Raw genomic sequence first — 21,723 nt, 5'->3', positions numbered from 1 at the left:
GAAATAACTCGGCACTACACCGAGCCTAACTGAATCTCACTATGAAATTAGATTTTATCCAAGTCTACCAAGCCGTTTGAGGACGTACTTTACATCACATGTGAGAAATTGCTAAGCTTTTGATGTAGATGATTTCACAAACCGTTCCAGATGTGGCTGACTTCTTCACAGGCGTGTTCAAAGTCAAGATCTCACACACCTCCATAGCATCTACTTTAATTCTTCAGTGTTCCAGAAGATTCTCACAGTATGCTGTGCTAAGTGATGAATGGCCCTTTCTGGTGTTGGCTGCCATGTTCTATTGCAGTCGCTACTGTATGTCGCCTTAACTTTGCAAAAACTTAAGGGTCAAATTAGATGTTAAGTGCATTGTGAGAAAACCCGCAGATACAGAACCTGCAAATACAGCTTTCACGGTTTGGTCTGTTGTGTTAGTGACGTTGGAATAGGTTCCTTGAATAGGTTCACACTTCAAGCTTGTGGCTGCTTACTTTCCCTGGAAGTAGGCTGTGGTAGCTAGGTTTCATTTTTGGCAGCTTACAGGGAGGAACTAGGATATGACCCTTGGACGTTGAGGGAGTGTTAAGATGCTAATGAGATGTTTGCTATCTTCCCCCCATATTGGTGATTTAGAAAAAAGTGTTTCAATTTTTTTCTTTAAACTCTAGAGCAGTGAGTCTCAACCTGTGGGTTACAACTCCTTTGGGGTTCAAATGACCTTTTTACAGGGGTTGCATGTCAGATATCTTGCATATCAGATATTTACATTGTGATTCATAACAGCTTTGAAGAAGCAATTCTTCAAAGTTATGAAGAAGCAGGGATAATAATTTTATGGTTGGGGGTCACTACAACATGAGTAACTGTATTAAAAGGTCACAGCATCAGGAAGGTTGAGAACTACTGTCCTAGAGTCTTAAAAATTTACAAGAATAAAAATCTCAGGCACCTCGCCTTTGCAGCTCCATTTGCATAGTCTGTCAATCATTAGGGCAACAGGCCCTCCAGGTTTTCCAAGTGCTAATGCTTCTCAGGGTTGGACTCTCAGCAGCCATTGGAAGGGCCTGGGCAGGTGAGGCTCAGAAAGCTACCAGAGGCTACTGGAGCTGCTGTAGCCCTCATGTGCTCTTGTGTACGGAGCTCACAGCCTTATTCAGGAAGTCCGCATTTCCAGCCATCCAGCACTGATGGCCAGGAAATCTGAAATTCAAGTGCTCCACAGCCTAGAGCTTGTTGAGTGCTGTGTCAGCTATGTGGACATTTCACAGCTGACCTCACACGAAATTACCTTCAGGTGTGTGTGTAAGGCATCCAGGGCATGTGAAGAAATATTCTGCATAGAGTTGGGGTACAGCTACAAAATAGATCATTATATGTAGGCATACCCAAAACTTCAGAAAAAATGATCAGAAATACTAATGGTTCCAGCATTTTGGAAAATGGCTAACACACACACACACACACACACACACACACACACACACACACACACACACACACACACACACACAGAGCCAAAACAACCAACCAGCCAAACAAACAAAACAAAACAAAACCCAGGGTTTTGTTGTTTAGTTCAGGCTGGCCTGAGACTCTGAGATACCCCTCCTCTCACTCTAACAAACTCTGATCACAGGGGTGCACATAGCAACTGGCCTCAACCAGTATCTCCTACCAAGGGCAGGATGGATCCCATGGGTCCTGGGATAGATGTTGGTCCTGGGTCTCAGAAGAGCTGACATTTCCTGGGCCCGGGAGAAGGGACCGATGGTGTTTCCTGGGTCCTTTCTTATAGCAGAGGCAGTGGTGATGGACGGCTGCAGGCAGAACCCACTTTGAGCTTACTAGCTAAACATAGGAAGCCACATCGTTTGCTTTACTTCTTGTGGTTAATAGTGCAGAACTGGGCGGCTATATAATGCATACGCTTATATAGACTAAACGTGTACCTCCGTCTCTCCCATCCTCTCAGTTTGCCACTAAGGAACAATGTTTGTGTAGTTGTGTAAAATTAAATAGATTAAATTAAACTTAGTATTTGCTTGCTATGCTGGCCACTCTGTTGAACAGCCCGTACCCACATATTATTATTCGTTTCTATTTGTACAATGGTGGAAACCATTAAACTTCATAGGAAGTTTAAGAGTTTAATTAAGATGTAATTACTTCACACCCTTCCCTTTCCCATAAGCAGTTTCATTGGGCAGCACTCCTCCAGCTAGTCTTTGTCAGAACTTTTTGTTGTTTTTTTATTTTGAGACAGAGAATCTCTGTGTAGCCCTGGGTGTCCTGAAACTCGATCTGTAGACCAGGCTGGACTTGAACACACAGATCCTTCTGCTTCTGCCTCCCAAGTGCTGGGATTAAAGTCTTTTCTCAGCATTTCTTATTCATTCTATTCTATCCTTATTTTGCTGGTTAATGAATTGTCTGGCATAAAAGTTTCTTTGGTGATACTACACTCTGTTGATTGCTGTGTGCCTCTTTTGAGTTTATTCTGTTGGGTGGTAATATCACTCCTGTGCTCTGAGCCGCAGAAGGTGACTGTGAGGAAGGTTATTGACATTTTGTCCTTGTTGCTCTTCTCAGATTCAGTAGAAGCAGGCGAGAAGCTTGTGAAGACAGCACTGGACACATTCGGCAGAATAGGTGATGTTCTCCTGAATTTATGGTGTCTTTAAGTTCCATTTCTGTCTCTGTGGTAAAATAACCCCAGGAAAAAACAAGTTAGGGAGAAGGGGATTTCTTTTGGCTTGCAAATCTAGGATACAGTCTGTTATTGTGGGGAAGTTATGACAGTTATGACTTCAGGCACCAGTTACACTGTGAAATGAGCAGGACAGAGTGCATGGGACTTGCTTGTACTCAGCTCCCTTTCTCCATTCTCACAGTTTAGGGAACCCTGCCCAGGGAGTGGTGCCGTCCACAGTGGGCCAGGTCTGCCACATGAATTTACTTAGGGTAGTCCTCCACAGACGTGCCCGTGGGCGAGCTCACGCAGACAGTCCTCCAGTGAGCCTTTCCCCCCAGCCAATGCAGGTTAGCTCAGGTTCACAATGAAAACTCACATGACACTAACCAGGCGCTTGCTAGATTTCTCATGTAATATTTTTGAGCTGACATTCGTTTAACAAACAAATCTCTTTTTCTAATTAGATTTGTGGTTTTGTTTCATGATTCAAATATTTTATTTAACTGATTTTATTTCATGATGGAATTGAATTGTGATTTTATTACCACATACATATTTAGGTAATTTTTAAGTTTTTTGCATCTTAAGTGATTAAAAAATTTTGTGAGCATAAGCTCTTTGCCCTTTTAAATGATAATTCATTTAAATCTCAAATACATTTCTGAGATAAATCAGTATTTTGGCAATAACCGACCCAGTGTATGTGACCTTTTAAATGATGCTTTGGTGTCTTACAGATTTAGAGGAAATATGTATGCTAAGTGTCTTAGTTAGGGTTTCTGTTGCTATAGTGAAACACCATGATCAAAAAGCAACGTGTGGAGAAGAGGGTTTATTTGGCTTATACTTCCATAGCACTGCTCATCACTGAAGGGAGTCAGGACAGAAACTCCACAGGGCAGGAACCTGGAGACAGGAGCTGAGGCAGAGGCCATGGGTGCTGCTTACTGACTTGCTCCTCATGGCTTGCTCAGCCTGCTTTCTTATAGAACTCAGGGCCACCAGCCCAGGGAAGGTACCACTCACCATGGGCTGGGCCCTCCTCATCCATCACTAATTAAGAAAATGCCCTACTGTCTTGACTACCACTTGAATGTATGGAAGCCTTTTCTTAATTGAGGTTCTCTCCTCTCAGATGACTTTAGCTTATGTCAGGTTCACATAGAAATATCCATCACAATAAGGCTCTTCATTTTAGAGATGTACTCTTGGTCCTTCCTCTCCAACTCCCCGGTTTAGTCTGAGATGCTGTCATTAAAATTAATGGATTGCAAGAGGGAAACAAGACTGTGTTTCCAGTCTGGACAGCACTACTGTGTGTCAGTTGAGTGTATCCCTTCTTTGTTTAGTCCAGCATAGTTGTTCTAGTTTGGTTAGGTTGATTCCTAAGAGCCATGGTCACGTGCCATTAGACAGGGACAGAAACCACAGAGTGTGATGCAGAGGATGGGGATGGCACAGGATTCCAGGGGCTGAATCTTTAAAAACCTCACTTTCTTTGCATGGCGAGATTACAAAGACATATCAAATAGAATATTGGTTTCTGGCTTCAGTGGGTTTGTTTGGAATTCCTGGTTTATTTTATTTTATTTTTGAGACACGGCTCATGTAGTACAGGTTATCCCACACTTTCTTTCTGTGTAGTTGAGGCTGGCTCTCATCTCATGACCTCCTGCCCTCCCTTCTCAAGTGACGGAATTGCAGGTCTGAATCCCCATGCTTACTTTAGTGCTTCCTGAATTTTTGATCTTTTTACTGTTGGGGAACAAGGAGAGAACTTTTAACTTTCTGAGTGGATTTTGGCTTATAGTTGATTAATATGCTTACCTTCATTATGTAACTTGGATCTCTTTCATATCGTAGATGTTGTGGTGAACAATGCTGGGTGAGTTTTTCTGTACTTTCATTTGTAGTAGCGTACACACCATTGTGTTTACTGCTGTGCATTTTCCTTTCACTCTGATCATTCTGTATTATCAATATTTTAGGATCCTGAGGGACCGTTCCTTCTCCAGGATAAGTGATGAAGACTGGGGTAAGATGCTTTTCTTGCTTCTTTGGAATGTAACTATTATTTCGTCTTTTAGTATTTAATGAATTTATTACTATTAAGGAAATGCTTTGTACTTGCTACTGTTAATATAAATGAGTTTATTGAAAATGATTTATATATAGTTAGAAGTATCCTATTTTTTAAACATTTGTTAAAAAATAAGTCATTTGCAGAATTTCCTGAAAACAATTTTGTTTCTTAGTATTAACTTTTTCTAGTAGCCTTTACTCTGTTTTATCTAGATATCTCTGTGTGTGTGTGTGCGTGCGTGTGTGTGTGTGTGTGTGTGTGTGTGTGTGTGCGTGCGTGTGTGTGTGTTTTCCCCATGAGAAGAGCAGGATGCAGAAGAGCCCAGGGAACTACAAATTAAAATCAAAGGTCTTGAGGAGAGGAGAGAAGAGGGCAAAACATGGATGCTAACCTGAAGCTTTCAATAAATAGGAAATATTTTTCATTTTCCTTCCCTGTGTTGCAAAGGTTGAGCTTATACAACAGTGAAAGCCCATTTGCATTTATTTTTCTTTTGTTCCTGTTTATGGTCATCAAAAGTAAACAGACCAGTGGCAGAAGGGGTGGCAGGCATAGCCACTGAGGTGGGATAATTACATCATTGCTGAGATGAAGTTCAGCTTCTGTGCCTAGACCTTTTGGAAGAGGCATGATGTCCTGGTGACTGAGAATTAAGCTTTTCATTCTTCCCTTGGGGAAGCTGGGGTAGGAAGCTGAGAGAGAAGGCCTAAGCGCTGAGACTCCATCCTACCCCATCCCCATGCCTCATCACCCCTTTGTCCTGCCTTAGTTTTGCATTTACTCTGTCTGTCATCTAGCATTTCTATGGAAACTTTGGGCTGTGTTTGTTTTGAATTCCAGAATGAAACCAAATGGGTAAGAATGTTCAGAAATGGGACAGCTCCCAATCCATGGTTGTTTTGTAAAGTGTTCTTCAGGTGGTCCACTCATTGCACTGCAGTCTTTAAAAGCAGACTGCTTAATTCATTTCAAAATATTGCCAAAAATAGAGATAATAGTGAATATTTAATAGATATTCTCTGATGATGAGCTGTGTGGTCTAACTATGACCTGTTATTCTGAGTATAAGTTCTATATGTCACCTTCATGACTATTCACTTAGAAATTTGCTTTTAATGTGTGTATATCAGTTCATGTGCGTGTGGGATGTGTATGCATATACGTTTACATGCCAGAGACAATTTAGGTCATTGTCCTGAGGAATGCCACCCACCTCCTCTGAGATGGGGCCTCGTCCTGGTCAGGAGCTCAGTAGTAGGGATGGACTTGTTGGGTAACAAAGTCCCAGGTAGCTGACCTTGCCTCACCAGCACTGGGATTACACACATTTGCTTCCATGCCTAACGTTTTCACATGGCTTCTGGGTCTCTAACTCAGTTCTTCTGCTTGTGTGGCAAGCAGTTTGCTGGGGAAGCTAAATCCCCGTAGATACTTACTTAAGTGGGGGTCTCCAGGTGCACATGCAAGTCGAGACGTAAAAAGACTGCATTGTCTCCCTCTTGGGTTCTATCAGCACATTTTTATTTTGAATAGCATTAATTAAATACAGTCATGTTTAGATTAGTGTAAGGGTTAAGAATAATTTTATAAATTATAAGAAAGCTCGTTGGTGGGTATGACTTGTTGATCGGTAGCATAATTGTAACAAAAACAGAAGTGGCTACCTAGGTGTGACAGTAGATGTTACGGATGCCCCATATAAAATGAACATGTTTGTGTAAGTTTATTCTAAGACACACCTAACTTGTGACAAACATGCAATGGAAACAATTTCTTTTTCAGATATAATTCAAAGAATTCATTTGCGGGGCTCCTTCCAAGTGACCCGGGCAGCATGGGATCATATGAAGAAGCAGAATTATGGAAGGTAGGGTTGCCTGCAGTCAGCAGAGAGGATGTTTGCATGAAGTGCTCCTCCTGGGTGTGTGGTGCTGGGGCAAGTGCTCCCACACCTGTGCAGGCTTCAGGGTGTACACACTCACCAACTTTGTTCTTTCCTTTCCCCACATGCTTTCCATTATCAATGCATTTCCACGAACCTTTATCACGCTTTTTGTGTGACACTGTTCTTGGGGAGACAAGATGTGAATTGATGTCTACTCATCCCAGATGGGGAACCAACAACAAACAACAGTACAAACACCACCAGAGTTCAGCTTAGCAAAACAAAGTAATGAGCTTTCTTGTCATTCATTATAGGAATGCGGGTGAGGGGCTACTAAAAAGAGCAGCAGTGACTCAAAGACAGCTGCATCACCAAAATTAACCCTCAGCATGGATGACAGTGCACAAAAGCAACACTGGGAGCTCACTGCACAGCCTACAGGAAGCTCAACTCATTAGAGAGCGTCTTCTTAGGTGTCTCAGTGAATCTGAGCCTTTTCCAGACAACTGGGCTTGACTGAGACTGTCTTTTAGCAGCTGCCCTTACTACTTTTGTACCCTTTGGGAGGGAGATCTAGTGGGTCCTGTCAGTTTTGGGGACTTTCTGAAGTCTTTGAATAATTTCCTTACTGAGCTTAATGAGCTCCCTCACAGCACATCCCTCTAATCATCCCGTGGCTTTATAACTTCCTCCCAAGATACAAGATTTTAATTTTATAGAAAGCTGCTGCACAGCAACTTTAGAAAGGGGTGTAAGCACTAAGGATTGTTATTTGTCATGCCCAGCAAGCAGATGGACAGAGAGATGATGGCCATTTTTTCTCATGCTAGCCCACTGTGGGCTAGTCTTTGCAGAGTGTTTGGGATCAGTTCTCTACTGCTGACCAAGTGTAATTCATTTACTCGTACATTTGTCCTGTCCTCTGTATGTCAGGTTGGCCCTGCAGTTGGGGCTTCAGACAGTTGTAGAAGCAAATTGTCAGTGATGCTTACTGTTTTGAGACTCCTGTTTTATCTTGAACTTGACAGTTTTGAAAGTAAACAATTTATTGTGTTTTAAGTGGAGTGAGATCGTGTCAGGTTATATGATGGTGTTTAGTATTATCCAGAAATGGAGCAGTGAAGTGATGACCACTGAAGAATTACAACTGCTTGACCTAATATTTCTTGCTAAAATATTAATTTACATGTTGCAGGTTTGTGTTTATAAATATTGTTGTTTTTGGTAGCTAGTACATAAACATTGTTATAGTTAAATCTCCGTGGGTCTAACCAGACATTCTTTTATGTACTTAAATCCTATAGTTGAATTTGAAACATCACTGCTCTGTCAACCTTGTTCTAACTGTGATTCACAGCTGTGAGAGGTGAAGCAGGCGTAAGACTGGCTTTGGCTCCACAGCATCAGAATAGTCAGGGCTGCAGTGTGGACAGCGCAGGGAGAGATGATGTCGGTGTTGTGTTTTTAGAGTCCTTATGACTTCCCTTTTAGAATCATTATGACGGCCTCAGCTTCTGGAATATACGGCAACTTTGGCCAGGCAAATTATAGTGCTGCAAAGCTGGGCCTTCTGGGTCTCTCCAATACTCTCGTGATTGAAGGCAGGAAGTACAACATTCACTGTAACACCATTGCCCCAAACGCTGGGTCACGGATGACAGAGACGGTGATGCCGGAAGGTGAGTGTGCTGGGGCCTGCCACACTGTGTGGAAGGAGCTTCGTAAAAGGATTTGATTTTCTGAATTCTTAGAAAATGTCTTTCCAATTTCAAAAGCATTTTCTGTAATTTTTTTTTCTTTTCTTTCTTTCTTTCTTTTTTTTTCTTGGAGCTGGGGACCGAACCCAGGGCCTTGCGCTTGCTAGGCAAGCGCTCTACCACTGAGCCAAATCCCCAGCCCTGCATTTTGTGTAATTTATGGCTGTTGTTGAAAAACTTAAAAAATACAGTGGAAGCTATAGAAAGTGACCATTAATTTTCCCTCTTGGAAGTAAACTTTAATCCTTTTCCTCTGCATAGCTAGGTATACACACATATATCTGTAGACAGGGTAATAACATTCTTACTGTTTTGTAATAAGTACAACACAATTGCTTATAATAATAGATTACTTATATAGATCATATAAAAACACGAAATGCATAGCATAAACATGAAATGTGACATATGTTATTTTTGGAGCAGTTTTGCTTTATAGGAAAATTGTTCCTAGTGTACAGTTCTCGTGTATGCCCCTTTCCTGGGTTCCTGTTACCATCTGCCGTCTTGTTATAACTCGTGGACTGATAACCGAGGCTTACAGTTGCATCAGGACTCACTCTGTCCTGTACAACTGTGAGACTCCTTACAAGTGCACAGCCTCATGTCCACTCTTACAGGATCTCACAGAGCTCACCAGTGCTGCACTCACTCCTTCCCCTCCCTCTGCACGGGTACACGCGTGTGTTGTTGGATGTGGCCCATGGTGTGGGGCACCGCTGTTTGTTTACTGACTTACCTATGAGGGCATCTCGGGTGCTGCTTCTTTGTTTGTTTGTTTGTTTTACTGTTGTAATAAAGCTATGTACTATCGAGTTTTTCTGTTAATTTGCACAGGCTAGAGTCATTTGGGAAGAGAAACTCAATTGAGGAAATGCCCCCACCACATTGGCTTGCAGGGCATTTCTTAATTAACGATTGGATTGGTGCTGGTGGGCACATGGTGTGGTGCCGTTCCTGGGCAGGGCATTCTGGATGGTCTAGGAGAGCAAGGTGAATAAGCCATGAGAAACAAGCCAGCAAGCAGTGCTCCTCCGTGGCCTCGCATCAGCCCCTGCTTCAAGGTTTCTGCCATGTGTTCCTGCCCTGCGTATCCTAGAGGATGAAATAAACCCTTTTCTCTGCAAGTCTCTTTTGGTCATGGTACTTCTAGTTTTTGAGAAAATACTAAGAAATGTGATTACTAGATGATTGCAAGACTACTCTATCTGTGTAGGAAACACAAAGTACAAGACTACTCTATCTGTGTAGGAAACACGGAGTGCAAGACTACTCTATCTGTGTAGGAAACACAAAGTACAAGACTACTCTATCTGTGTAGGAAACACAAAGTACAAGACTACTCTATCTGTGTAGGAAACACGGAGTGCAAGACTACTCTATCTGTGTAGGAAACACGGAGTGGACTTTCACTGTGTCTTTGTCACTTGCATCTCCACCAGTGCTGACCTAGAATTCCTGTGCCACTTCTTACCAGCATTGGGCAAATCAAAATAGAATTTTAGTGTTTTTAATAGTTACCTAGGGGTATGACATTACTATTTTAATTTGAGATCCCTTGATGACGTATGATGCTGGGCATTTCGCTATACTGTTGGACTTATTTCCTTCGCTAAGTTTTTATTGGTTTACTATTTATTTTTATTCTGGGTGTGCCCATGGTGTTTGCATATGGGTACATGCTGTGTGATGCATGTCGAGATCAAAGGTTAACTGTGACATTGGTTTTCTTTTCTTTTTTTCTTTTTTTTTGACATGGTTTTCTTATTCCACCCTTGTCTGGTTCTGTTGATTAAACTAAAATCACCAGATAGGATCTTGCTTGTAGCCTAAACTGGATTCCCATTTACCATCTTGCCTCCACCTCCTGAATGTCTGCGCCTTCATTCTTAGCCTGAGTTAGTTTCCTTTTCGAGTTTTAAGTGTTTGCGTATTTTGGAAACATCTTTTGCAAATATATTTCCTACCATGTGTGGCTTGCTGCCTACTCTTTTTTTCTTTTTCCTTTTTTTCTTTTTATTTAATCTTCTCTCATACACTACAGTCCAACCATAGTTTTCTCTCACTCCACTTCTCTCAGCTCCCTTTCCCAGCTCTACTGCTCCTCCATTTCCCTTCAGAAAAGATTAGGTCATTCGTTCATATCAACAGAACATTGTATAACAAGTTTCAGTAACATTAGGCACCAACCCTCATGCCAAGGCTGGATGAGGCAACTCGGTAGGAGGAAAAGAGTCCCAAGAGCAGGCAAGAGTCAGATGCCCCCACTTCTACTGTTAGGTGTCCCACAGAAATCCCAAGCTACACAACCATAAACACAGAGGACATGGGGCAGACCCATGCAGGCTCCATGATTGCTGCTTCAGGCTCTGTGAGCCCCCATGACCCCTGCTTAGTTAATTCTTTAGACCTTGTTCTCCTGGTATCCTCCTCCCTCTGGCTCCTATAATACTTTCTTCCCCTTTCACACAGGTTTCCCTGAGTTGCAGCTAATGTTTAGCTGTGGGTTCTGCATCTATTTAATCCCATCAGCTGATGACAATTGGTTTGGGCACGGATCTATGGATATACCAGAATATCTTTAGGAATCATTCCATTGACTTTTTTTCCTGGCTGGTTGTGTTTTGGTTCCACTCTAGGTCTCTGAACCATCCAGCTGCTGGTTCCTGCCATCCGGGTAGTGCTGGGCATGAGTTCCCTCTTGTGGAATGACCTCAAGTTAGACCAGCATTGGTTGGCCATTCCCACAAGTTCTGAGACATTATTTCCCCAGCACATCTTGAACGCAGGACAGGTTATAGACTGAAGGTTATGTGACTGGGTTGGTTTCCCAGTCCCACCATTGGAAACCTTGCCTGGTTGCAGAAGATGGCCCATTCAGGCTCTGTATCCTCCGTCACCTTCATGGATTCCAGCAAGTTGAAACTGCACTAGGTTCCCTCCCCCAAGTCCAGTTGTCCTCATCTCTCCTCATGCTCTATCCTCCATCCCTTTGCCACCTGATCCCTCCTTTTTCCACCCGTCACCACCTGGCCCTGTTCACCTGCAGAATCTATTCTATTTCCCCTTCCCAGGGAGATCCATAGCCCCCTCCTGCAGAGCTCTCATGTTGCTTAGACTCTGGGTCTCTGGATTGTAGTGTGATTATCCTTTTCTTAACAGCTAATACTCACTTAAATGAGTACATACCATGTTTGTCTTTCTAGGTCTGGGTTACCTCACTCAAGATGATTTTTTTTCAAGTGCCATCTGTTTCCTACAAATTTCGTGATGTATTTTTTTTAACAGCTGAGTAATATTCCATTGTGTAATGTACCCCATTTTTTTCATCCATTCTTCAGCTGAGGGACATCTATGTTGCTTTCAGTTTCTGGCTATTATGAATAAAGCTGGTATGAACATTGTTGAGCAAGTGTCCTTGTGGTACGGTTGAGCATCCTTGGGTACATGCAGAGGAATGGTATAGTTGGGTTTTGAGATAGACCAGTTTCCAATTTCCTGAGAATCTCCATATTGATTTCCATACTGGGCTGTACAAGTTTGGAATCTCAGTCATTTTGATTTGCACTTCCATGATGGCTAAGGATGTTGAATATCTCTTTGAGTGTTTTTCACACACACACACACACATGCATATATTACACATATATACACATACATATATACTACTATATTATATATACACATATATATTCTATGTTATATACACAAACATATACACATACACAAATATACACATTTCATACATATATGGATTTATTAGAATGGTTTACAGTCTGTGATCCAGCTAGTTCAACAATGACTGTTTCCTCATGGAAAAGCCAAGGATTCAGAAGTTGTTTAACCCACAAGGCTGCATGTCTCAGCTGGTCTTCAGTCTGTGTCATAGTTGTAAAGAAGTGGGTTCTCACGCCAAAGGAGTGCCTCACAGCAGGATAGATGAACTTGCCAGTGAGAGTGAGGGCAAGCAGGCCAAAAGTGAAAGCTTCCTTCTTCCTTGTCCCTATGTGGGCTGCCAGCAGAAGGTGTGGCCAGATCCAGGGCAGATCTTTCTGCCTCTGATGATCCAGATTTAGGGTGGGTCTCCCTATCTCAAATGATCTACTCAAGAAAACCCAACTGCTTGGGTTTAACTGATTCCAGTGTAGTTAGGTTGACTACTGAGATTAACCATTACAAGTCTACCTCTTGTCAACTGGCCACAATCACATCGCCATATGTCATACTTAATTTCCAGAGTATATATACATACATACACATACATATATATTGTTCGTTTTTCAAGACAGGGTTTCTCCATGTATCCCTAGCTGTCCTGGAACTCTCGATGTAGACCAGGCTGGCCTCAAACTCAGAGATCTGCCTGCCTCTACCTCCTGAGTGCTGGGATTAAGAGCATGCACCATTACCACCTGGCTATAATTAATTTCCAAATGAAAACAATAACAGAGTCATAATTTTGCCTAATAGGATACAACTCTCTAATGTACAACACACATTCATTATGAATTTTAGAATAGGTAGCAATGTCCTGTGACAAAGTCTTTTAGTGTCTCATGCTTTAATATACCCACTGATGATATTTCACTTGATATTACATTACATGACAAAGAAATAGAGGAACACATTTATCTCTTGATGTATGTGCATATGCAAAAAACATATCCTTAACAAAATATGAAAGAGAGCGGGAAGATAGGGCCAGGTTGGAGGGAGTAGGTTACTGGGGCATGTGCTTGAAGGGTGTATTTGCCTCTGCCACTTCCTGTCTTTCCTGTGCTTCCTAGCTGTGGTGAGTTGTACAGTTCTGCTCCACTATGTGTCCCTGGCATGCTGGACAGACACCTGGAAAACCCTGAGCTAGAGCAAGTCTTTCTCTGATTAGGTCTCACACGTTTCCTGTTAATCCCTGGGTACCTGCTGTAGTTACTTCCAACACTGCATCACTCCTTTTCCTTACTCTGTTTCTGTCGTACAGGACACACATCTTTGAATTTTTCATAACTCTTACATGTTCTGCTCTGTTTTCTTTTTTCCCCTTTCTCTCCATTCTGCTTACTGAGATAGGTCTAGCTACAGTGTGTGCTGGCATGGAACTCGCTGTGTGGGCCCGTCCGGCCTGGAACTCTCGATCCTACGGCCCCAGCCTCCTGAGTGCTTGTTTACAGGTGGCTTCCTTCCTGTCTTTGCCTTGCAGTTTCAGGAGTTTATGGCACCAGGTCCTCAACCGTATCGATTCCTTACTTCTGTTAGAGTGATTTCGATTCCTAGCGTTTTCTTTCTTTGTTTTTCTCCACATATATTAATCATGTAAAACAATTGCTGCCATCACAGTTTCACACTTTACATGCTGTACTTTGATCGTGTTTACCCCATGGCCTCCTTTGTTAACCTCACGCTCTTGTTATGAGCAGCCCCCTCCTTGCTTCATGGAGTTCTTCAGTCTGGATTCTCCATGTGTGAGAGAGAGCATGTGAGCGTCATTTCTTTGGCTTATTTTCTTTTGCTTCTATAGTTTGCACCTGTGCACCTGGTATCTGTCTGGTCTTATATATTGTTTCTCTTTTATTAGAGCCTGTAATGTACTACTTCGTTGTTCTAATCTCCCGGCTTGGTCTTCCCAGGTCTCTGCTGTGTTTGACCCTGGCTCTGGCTCTTTGTTAGCAGGACTTTGTATTTTTGCTGGATTCTGCTGCTTTGGCAGTAAAACAGGCCCGATGGGCTTTGCCTGAGCGTTTATTCTTATACCTTTGGTGCTGTGTTTATTCTTTGCTTTAGATGTAGTTACCAGGTCTTCAGTTTCTTTTCAGCTTTTTGTGTTTTGTTGTGTTTGTGTTGTGTCTGTGGGTGTGGGTGTGCACACATGCGTTCTATGTCCTGTGAGGACCTGGGTCGAGTCTCCCTCTCTATCTTACGCATTGAGGCACTGACCCTCAGTCTAATCAAGAGCGTGTCAGTATGGCTAGTCTGCCAAGCTGAGCTGACTTGTTCTGGCGTCTCCTGTAGTGACAGGAGGCTAGAACAGGCAGGGTGCCACACCCAACTGGCATTTGTGTGGGTTTTGGGGATCTAAACCTCACATTTGAGCAACAATGTGAGCCGAGCATTTAGTCCCATGTTCTTTAGGGGTTGTCTGTAGGTAATATGTTGCTCTTCTGACGACTCTTGGTCTGAAGTTTACGCTCTCTGCTGTCATGGCAACACTGCCGTCTGTCTAGCTTCTGCTTGCTCGGTGGGTTGACGCCCATCGTTTCCTCGTGTCTTTGCCAGTGAAGTGTATTTATTTCATAGAGACGACAAAGGAAGCATCTTGTTTTAAACCCAATCCGTGAAGCTGTGTATTTTAGTTGGAAAGTAAAGAGCATTTGTGTTTTGGATTATTATTGAGAGAAGTTTTCTGATTTCTTTATCACTGTTTCTCTGTTTGCTTGGCTCTTGTTCATGTCTTCTCCACTTCTTTTCTCACCCTCTGCGTCATCAGCAGGGGTTTGCTGGTTTAGAGCCCTGGCTGCTTCTTAGTCCTTAGTCCTCTGGCTTCTGCCATGAGGACTTTCCTCATGGCTTCTTTCCTGTGCTCTCTTGGTGGAGACTTTCTTCCTTTTCTGTGCTTTGGATTCCTTTAACTATCTTTTGTACCCTTGATGCTTGAGAAACAAAGTAACAGTTTTTCAGGAGAAAAATAGAGTTGCCTAGGCAAAGATTGGTGAGCAAAACTTCGTATAACATTCATTTAAATTTATATCAAATTTTCATCAGAGTATAATTGTATTTGGTTATATCAATTAAAATTTGCACATACACTATCCTTTAGGTACAACTGAAGGTATTATAAACAAATAAGGTACTGTAGTTATAGTCATCTCTCATTTGCACTTGGAATATCCAAGTACCACAGGTAGGGAAAGTACTTTAAATAATCAGCTTAAAGATGGAGCCATATGCTTACATTCCAGTGCTGCACAGCAGAGCCAGGGCTTTGCTTACTTCGAGTAGTTCTTTTCTGCACTAACACAATGCTCACAGGGTGCAGTGGGAGAGCATTCTTAGTTTGTAATCTCCAGTACAGCAGAACGTTCCGGCCCAGCGATCTCTGCCGTTATACTTGCCAAGGACGCTCCTAGTTTCCCAGGTTCTTATTAAACAGCGGGCAGAGTATAACTTTGAGAACGAGTGCTACCTAAGACTGTCAAGTTTTATATTATTCACTCACCAGTCCTTCTCAGGCAGCTCTGGTAATTTTTTTTTCAGTGAATATATGCTACCCATCATTAAAAGGCACACATGATGCCTGTAATTGCAGAAACTTGAGAATATGTTAGATTTTTCTTAGTTGGGATGAAAAGTTCTAAACCCCTTAAGCTTAGATTAGTTATATGTCATTTTGTTCACATTTATTTTAAACGTCTTTGGTTATTTCTGTAAAATGTTTCCAGACAGTAGAATGACCTATGAGGCCCGTACGCACACTTGGTTATGTATTCTCTTGTCTTCGTTTCAGACCTCGTTGAAGCCCTGAAGCCAGAGTATGTGGCACCTCTGGTACTTTGGCTTTGCCATGAGAGCTGTGAGGAAAATGGTGGCTTATTTGAGGTAATTTGAAACCTTGTTGTTGTCCTAAAGCTTTGCTTCGCTAATTAAATTTAAACAGACTGCATCAGTATGTCCTGAATGCTTACATTTGGAAAGGTGTGTACGGTTGCATCACTTGACTTGTAAATGTTTTGTATATATTATTATGGAGCACGAGTTAAACCAGGGAAGGAGGCATACACTGTCATCCCAGCCCCTGCAGGCTGACAGGACAGAACAGGAGTTTGCTTCTTAGGCTTCAAAGCAGGACCATGTTTTAAACAAATGGAGATCCCTGTCCTGTTTTTTTTTTTTTTTTTGTAGAAAGTGACATCATTACAAACTTTTTTATTGGATATTTTTATCTACATTTCAAATGTTATTCCCTTTCCTGGTTTCCCCATCCGGAAGCCCCCATCCCTTTCCCCTCCCCTTCTTCTATGAGGGTGTTTCCCTCCCCCAACCACCCACCCTTTCTGGCCTCCCCGCCCTCACATTCCCGGGGAGGGGGGGTGGTCCAGGCTTGGCAGGACCAAGGGCTTCTCCTACAGACTCTTTTTATTGCTCTCCACTTTTAACATTTTTCCCTAATTGCAATGTGGCTGATTTGATGTGTTTAGTAAAATACAGAAAGTCTTACTGATTTAATAAGCTGAGTGATAAAGCAGATGTTTACAGTTAACTGGGCCAGGGTTTGAATGTTTGGCCCCCGTACTTGCTGTCTTGCAGGGTGACTGTGTAAATTAACGCCACTGAGCTTTAGTTTTCTTGGCGTCTTTGTGACAACTGCAGATCATTTAAAACATGGGAGCCTAATGTTTCCTTCTTGTAACTTTTAACTATAAATACAGTAGGTATTATGTTGGCATTTGACAGATTAATAAATAAAACTTTTTTATTTTAAACTCAGCAGTGTTTCTGTTTCTCCTTGTTAGAAGCTTTCAGTGTCTATTGTAAAACAAAAGCTACATACAGTTTTCAACCATTTGTTGGAAGTTTTGGTGCACTAGGGATTGAATTTAAGGCCTTGTGCCACCATCTCAGCTAATTTACATATTTTAGTGTATCCATTTGTGTTTGATCTTTTTCTTTTAGCCTAAAGTATTGTATATTAGACTCTACCCCATTTTTGAAATTCTGTCAATAACAAACCTATTGTATGTATACTATAACATTCAAAGTATTTCTCAGTAGCAAAAAAACCCCTCTCTCAGCTTGAAGTAACATATTATTAGCCAGTTTGATTTGAATTAAAAGCTAATGCATAAATAAAGGAAAAGAGTTCTCTCTATATTTGAGCAAAGCTGTGTGCCTCTACTCAGGCCACTGAATGTGAATTATGGAAATCAGACACAGAAAGAACTTTGCACCCTTAATTTTACAGAATAGAAAAATGTAATAATATTGAGACACTTAGAGTTTGAAGTTTGGTCTAACCTCTTTTTACCCAGTTAGGAACCAAAATATTACTTATTTCTTTATAGTTATATTATTAACTGCACAAATATATCATCTTTGTGGAAATCTTAAATACACAGGAATGTGAATAGGAGAACATAAAAACCACACATTACAATCCAGAGAACTACTATTACTGTCTTTTTAAATGTCTCCTTGTAGCTTATTATTAGATGTGCGTTTCCATAGCTTCTTTCTTTAGATGGACATTTATATACATCCTCATCTCTACCTCCATACAGCTAAGGTCATGCATGCATATAAAGTCTTATATTTTGTTTTCTTTTATTATCTGTGGACTTTTTTGTTTTTTAATTTAATGTATGAGTGTTCTGCTGCATACACATCCACAGGCCAGAAGAGGGCATCAGATTCCCTTATAGATGGCTGTGAAAATTGAACTCAGAACTTCTGGAAGAGCAGCCATAAGTATGCTGTGCAAAGTTCTGACGGATTTCTGGAGTTGCTGGTGGTTGTACATTAGTCCAGGGGGTGCAGTTGTTTTGGCCCTTGAGAAGAGTTTATAGTTCGTTACTTCACCCATGTGGTTCAAGGTGACGCTGTTAGCAGATTGTTGGAGGAACATCTTGGTCAGGTGATGTGGTCCAAGGTTGGAGATGCTTTGATCACCTTCCAGAGAACTAATGGGAAACCAGAGGAAAGGCTTGGAAAGATTTTACTGAGATGAAGTCAGGAAATTAAATACACTTTGCTAGGATAGCAAGTCAGATCAGTTGGAACAAAGGACCAGCTGCTGTGAGAAAGGCCACTCATGGTGTTTGCTGAGGTGGGCAGGGAAACTGTTCTACTCACAATGAGCCTTGGGCAGGAAGAGTGCACTGTCTCTTCCAGCAGCAAAGGAGAAATAACCGCATTGTATTGTGTCGGCTTTGACTTTGAGGCCCCTAGTATAGAATGCATGTCTTAGTTCGGAGGAAACAGCCATGCTTGCTGCTTAGGTGAGTCAGACGGGAGGGAGCTTGCTGGTTGCTTTGCACACAGCCAGTGACAAGTTTGAGGAGTGCTCATCGCAAGGCCAGTGTTAGAAAGTTTCCAGTTGCCTCTCTCCCCAGTTCCCCTTTACCCTTGTTTGTGGACACAACCCCAGCAGATTTACCTACCCTAGTTGGATATATTACAAGGGTGTGAGCACAGTAAAGGCATATGCTGATGAGAAGTCATAGTGTTGGCCTAGAGCCACTACAGTGTGGGCTGTGGTGAGTTTCTTCTGTTATGCATGTGAAATTCCAATAAGGTCTGGCCAGTAGTGTGTAAAAAGATGAGTCTCTTTGATCAGGTACTATGCTCTTTAAGTTTTGCTTGAGTGATTTCTACAATATCGCAGAAATAAAACACACTATCTTTTCCTGTGAACATGAGAATGTGGTTCTTTGCCTTGCTTCACCCTCATCCCCATGGCTTTGCCTGCTGCAGACCCCTGCTTTCATGCCATCAGCATCGGAAAGGCGTGGAGCTGGGGGTGTGCGTGGAGCTCTAATGCCTCATTTGTGTCAGCTAGTGTCCTAGTACTCCTCATAACTAAGACGTTCTTATAATGATTTACCTTAGATGATCTGTTTTTTTTTCCTTCCCTTTGTTAGGTTGGAGCAGGATGGATTGGAAAATGTAAGTCCCTGTTGGGTTTCGGATTGTATTGGACTTTTTCATTTTATAGCCTGTCTAGCCATTAGAGATGGATAAGGGTCTTGTCAAATGCCTAATCACTAGTGTATACTTATGTAGACTTGAATACTTGGTCCAACAAAAGGTACTACAGCATGGGAATTACTCTGCGGGTTTCTTGGACTTTTAAGGACCTGTGCCATCCCTATAGTTTGCACTTGGTTTATCTTCCTCTCTTCAGATACTGTGTTTTCTGTTTCGTTGACATCCTCCATTGGCTCTGGCTTCCCACGTGCTTCTTCCTCTTCCTCAGAACAGTGAGTGGGAGAGAGAACTGCCTGAAAGATGGGAGGAGCTTGTTCAAGATGGACAAACAGCTTCTCCAATTCTTTCATGTAGTTCTCTTTTTAGACTGTAAGATTCAGGAGAGAGGGAGAGAGGGAGAGGGAGACACACACACACACACACACACACACACACACACACACACAGAGAGAGAGAGACAGACAGATAGACAGACAGAGAGACAGAGAGACAGAGAGACAGAGAGACAGAGAGACAGAGACAGAGCCAGAGCCAGAACAGGGCTGCAGCTGAGCTGTGGGAATTGTTTCCCTCCTTTGGCTTCACTCCTTTGATGTTTCCTCTTTTAAACCTTCTGAACACCAAATGTGTTAGTTGCTTTACAACATTAAAGAATGAAAAATTCAGGATCTCAGCTTGTTTTTAGCTCTCTGCTGGTATCACAATTAATCATAGAATTAATTGAATTGTTTAGAAGACCGATATCACATTGGACATTGGTACACACATTGTAAATATATATACGATATATGCATCAATGACTCCAGTCTAGTTAAACACAAAGCGACTTATATTTCTCAGTTTGAGTGTCTAATGATGCCCATTTAAAATATCAAGATAAGTGTTGCAGTAACAGCTACACATGAACACTTTTACAGTAGGAAAAATCTAGAAACTGGAATCTTTTTCATTTCTTTAAGATGTCTTAAACTACTGTTCTGCCATCATGCTTAAATGTTATTACTAGTTAGTTATTCCTATAGAATGCTTAAAAAAGAAAACAGGGGTAAATCTCTAAGAGAACTCAAGAGCAGCAGTACTTCCTGTGACCCTGTGTGGTTCTGGTGGGGCTGTGGGGATGGAGGGCGAGCTGGGAATAGTGGCCATGTAGTACAGGGTTTGTTGCAGAGGTTTGTAATCCCTGCTCACCTCGCCATTGCTTGCAGAGGTCTCAGCAGCAGAGCTTTGTCCTGCCAGTCTCCATCTATAAACAAGGAGGGGAGCACCCCTGCTCCAGTCTCCATCTATAAACAAGGAGGGGGAGCACCCTGCTGATTGGTCTGTGGTTGGTGAGACTTTTGGCCACATTGCCTTCAGATTCAGCAAGAGACTCTGCTGTTAGTTCCTGGCAGAGTTAAGGAAATTTTCTCTTCAGCTTCACGTATATTTGTTTAAGTTTATATTAAAATCTGATTTAATTCTGTGGTATTTAACTTGGTGCAGGTTACTTAACCTAGGGAGTAGTGGGGTCACAACAGCATCTTCGTCCGTTTGTGTTTTTGTGCTGTGCTCCTGTTGATTTCTCTCTGCCTTCACCTGGGATCTTTCTCTATAAACTGACATTTCTGCTACTGGGTACTTTAGAGAAAAATGGATTCCTTTCCCTATGATTTCCCCTTATCTGGAAGACAGGCTCTAAGCATCTCATGTTCTGTCTTTAAGGTATGTGTTGAGTCTCATGTTTTCTTTCCATAACTAGTGCGCTGGGAGAGGACCCTGGGAGCCATTGTCAGGAAGCGGAATCAGCCCATGACTCCCGAGGCAGTGAGGGACAACTGGGAGAAGATCTGTGACTTCAGCAATGCCAGCAAGCCGAAGACCATTCAAGGTAGAGTCCCAAGCCGTTGATCGAGATCAGGGAGCAGAGATGACAAGCTGTCTTCCTCACGTGGGGTTTCCTCTGTTCACACTGTGGTGACGCCTACACATGGTGTTGGGAACAGTTTCTGTTGTAGTAATTATTCTTAGTCAGGGGTTTCCACCCCACCTGTGATTATTCAGTTCTCCGATAAAGCACGCACAACTTTGATATTTACAATAAGTCTTCAGATATCTACCCTCTAAGCTTACTATAATCTGTCGTGTTTGATCTGGGCAGCTCTGAACTCCAGTTGGTCAGCTCTCATGGCCATATTTTCAAGACTCATCTACTCCATGGCGTCTTCTCCCTCTGCCTTCTCTCCTTTCTCTTCGTGGTCCTCCTCAGACCCTAAAGTCCTGGAGGCGAAACCCCACCTACCTCTCTTCTGCCCAGCTCTAGGCTGTCAGTATCTTTACTCAAACAATAGTTTTAAATCAAGAAGCAGGGTTACACAGTATTACTTTTTATAGGAGAGAGGATTCTCTCATCCCTGAGGGCAACCAGGGCCCGTGTTTACCAAACCTCAACAGCTAGCATTCTTCATACCAAGGACAGTGTTGTCCCTCAGCCAGTTTGTTCACTGTTTCTCAATCCCGTGTGTTTGGTCGGTGTGTGGTGGATGGATGGCTGTGGGGTGTGTATATGCACCTTCTCCCCGAAACCTGGCTGGTTGCAGAATCTTACATTTCCTAGCCATATGCTCTTTTATTG

General features: G+C 42.3%; 1 protein-coding gene across 1 annotated transcript in view; it reads left to right on the top strand.

Moving 5' to 3' along the window:
* The window catches only part of Hsd17b4 (hydroxysteroid 17-beta dehydrogenase 4), an 82,320-nt gene that overhangs the window by 14,934 nt on the left and 45,663 nt on the right, over nucleotides 1-21,723 (top strand). Inside the window, exons 3-10 of the mRNA XM_032885529.1 lie at nucleotides 2,590-2,649; nucleotides 4,556-4,577; nucleotides 4,681-4,727; nucleotides 6,558-6,642; nucleotides 8,152-8,339; nucleotides 15,916-16,007; nucleotides 19,046-19,070; nucleotides 20,851-20,979. Coding sequence (XP_032741420.1) covers nucleotides 6,620-6,642; nucleotides 8,152-8,339; nucleotides 15,916-16,007; nucleotides 19,046-19,070; nucleotides 20,851-20,979 — 457 coding nt within the window. The 5' untranslated portion in view covers nucleotides 2,590-2,649; nucleotides 4,556-4,577; nucleotides 4,681-4,727; nucleotides 6,558-6,619. The remainder of the gene's footprint in view (nucleotides 1-2,589; nucleotides 2,650-4,555; nucleotides 4,578-4,680; nucleotides 4,728-6,557; nucleotides 6,643-8,151; nucleotides 8,340-15,915; nucleotides 16,008-19,045; nucleotides 19,071-20,850; nucleotides 20,980-21,723) is intronic.

The sequence above is a fragment of the Rattus rattus genome, chromosome 15 (genome assembly GCF_011064425.1).
Source record: "Rattus rattus isolate New Zealand chromosome 15, Rrattus_CSIRO_v1, whole genome shotgun sequence".
In the NCBI taxonomy this organism is placed as follows: Eukaryota; Metazoa; Chordata; class Mammalia; order Rodentia; family Muridae; genus Rattus; species Rattus rattus.
Note: the sequence above shows the minus strand (reverse complement) of the source record. Positions and strands in the feature narration are given on the sequence as shown.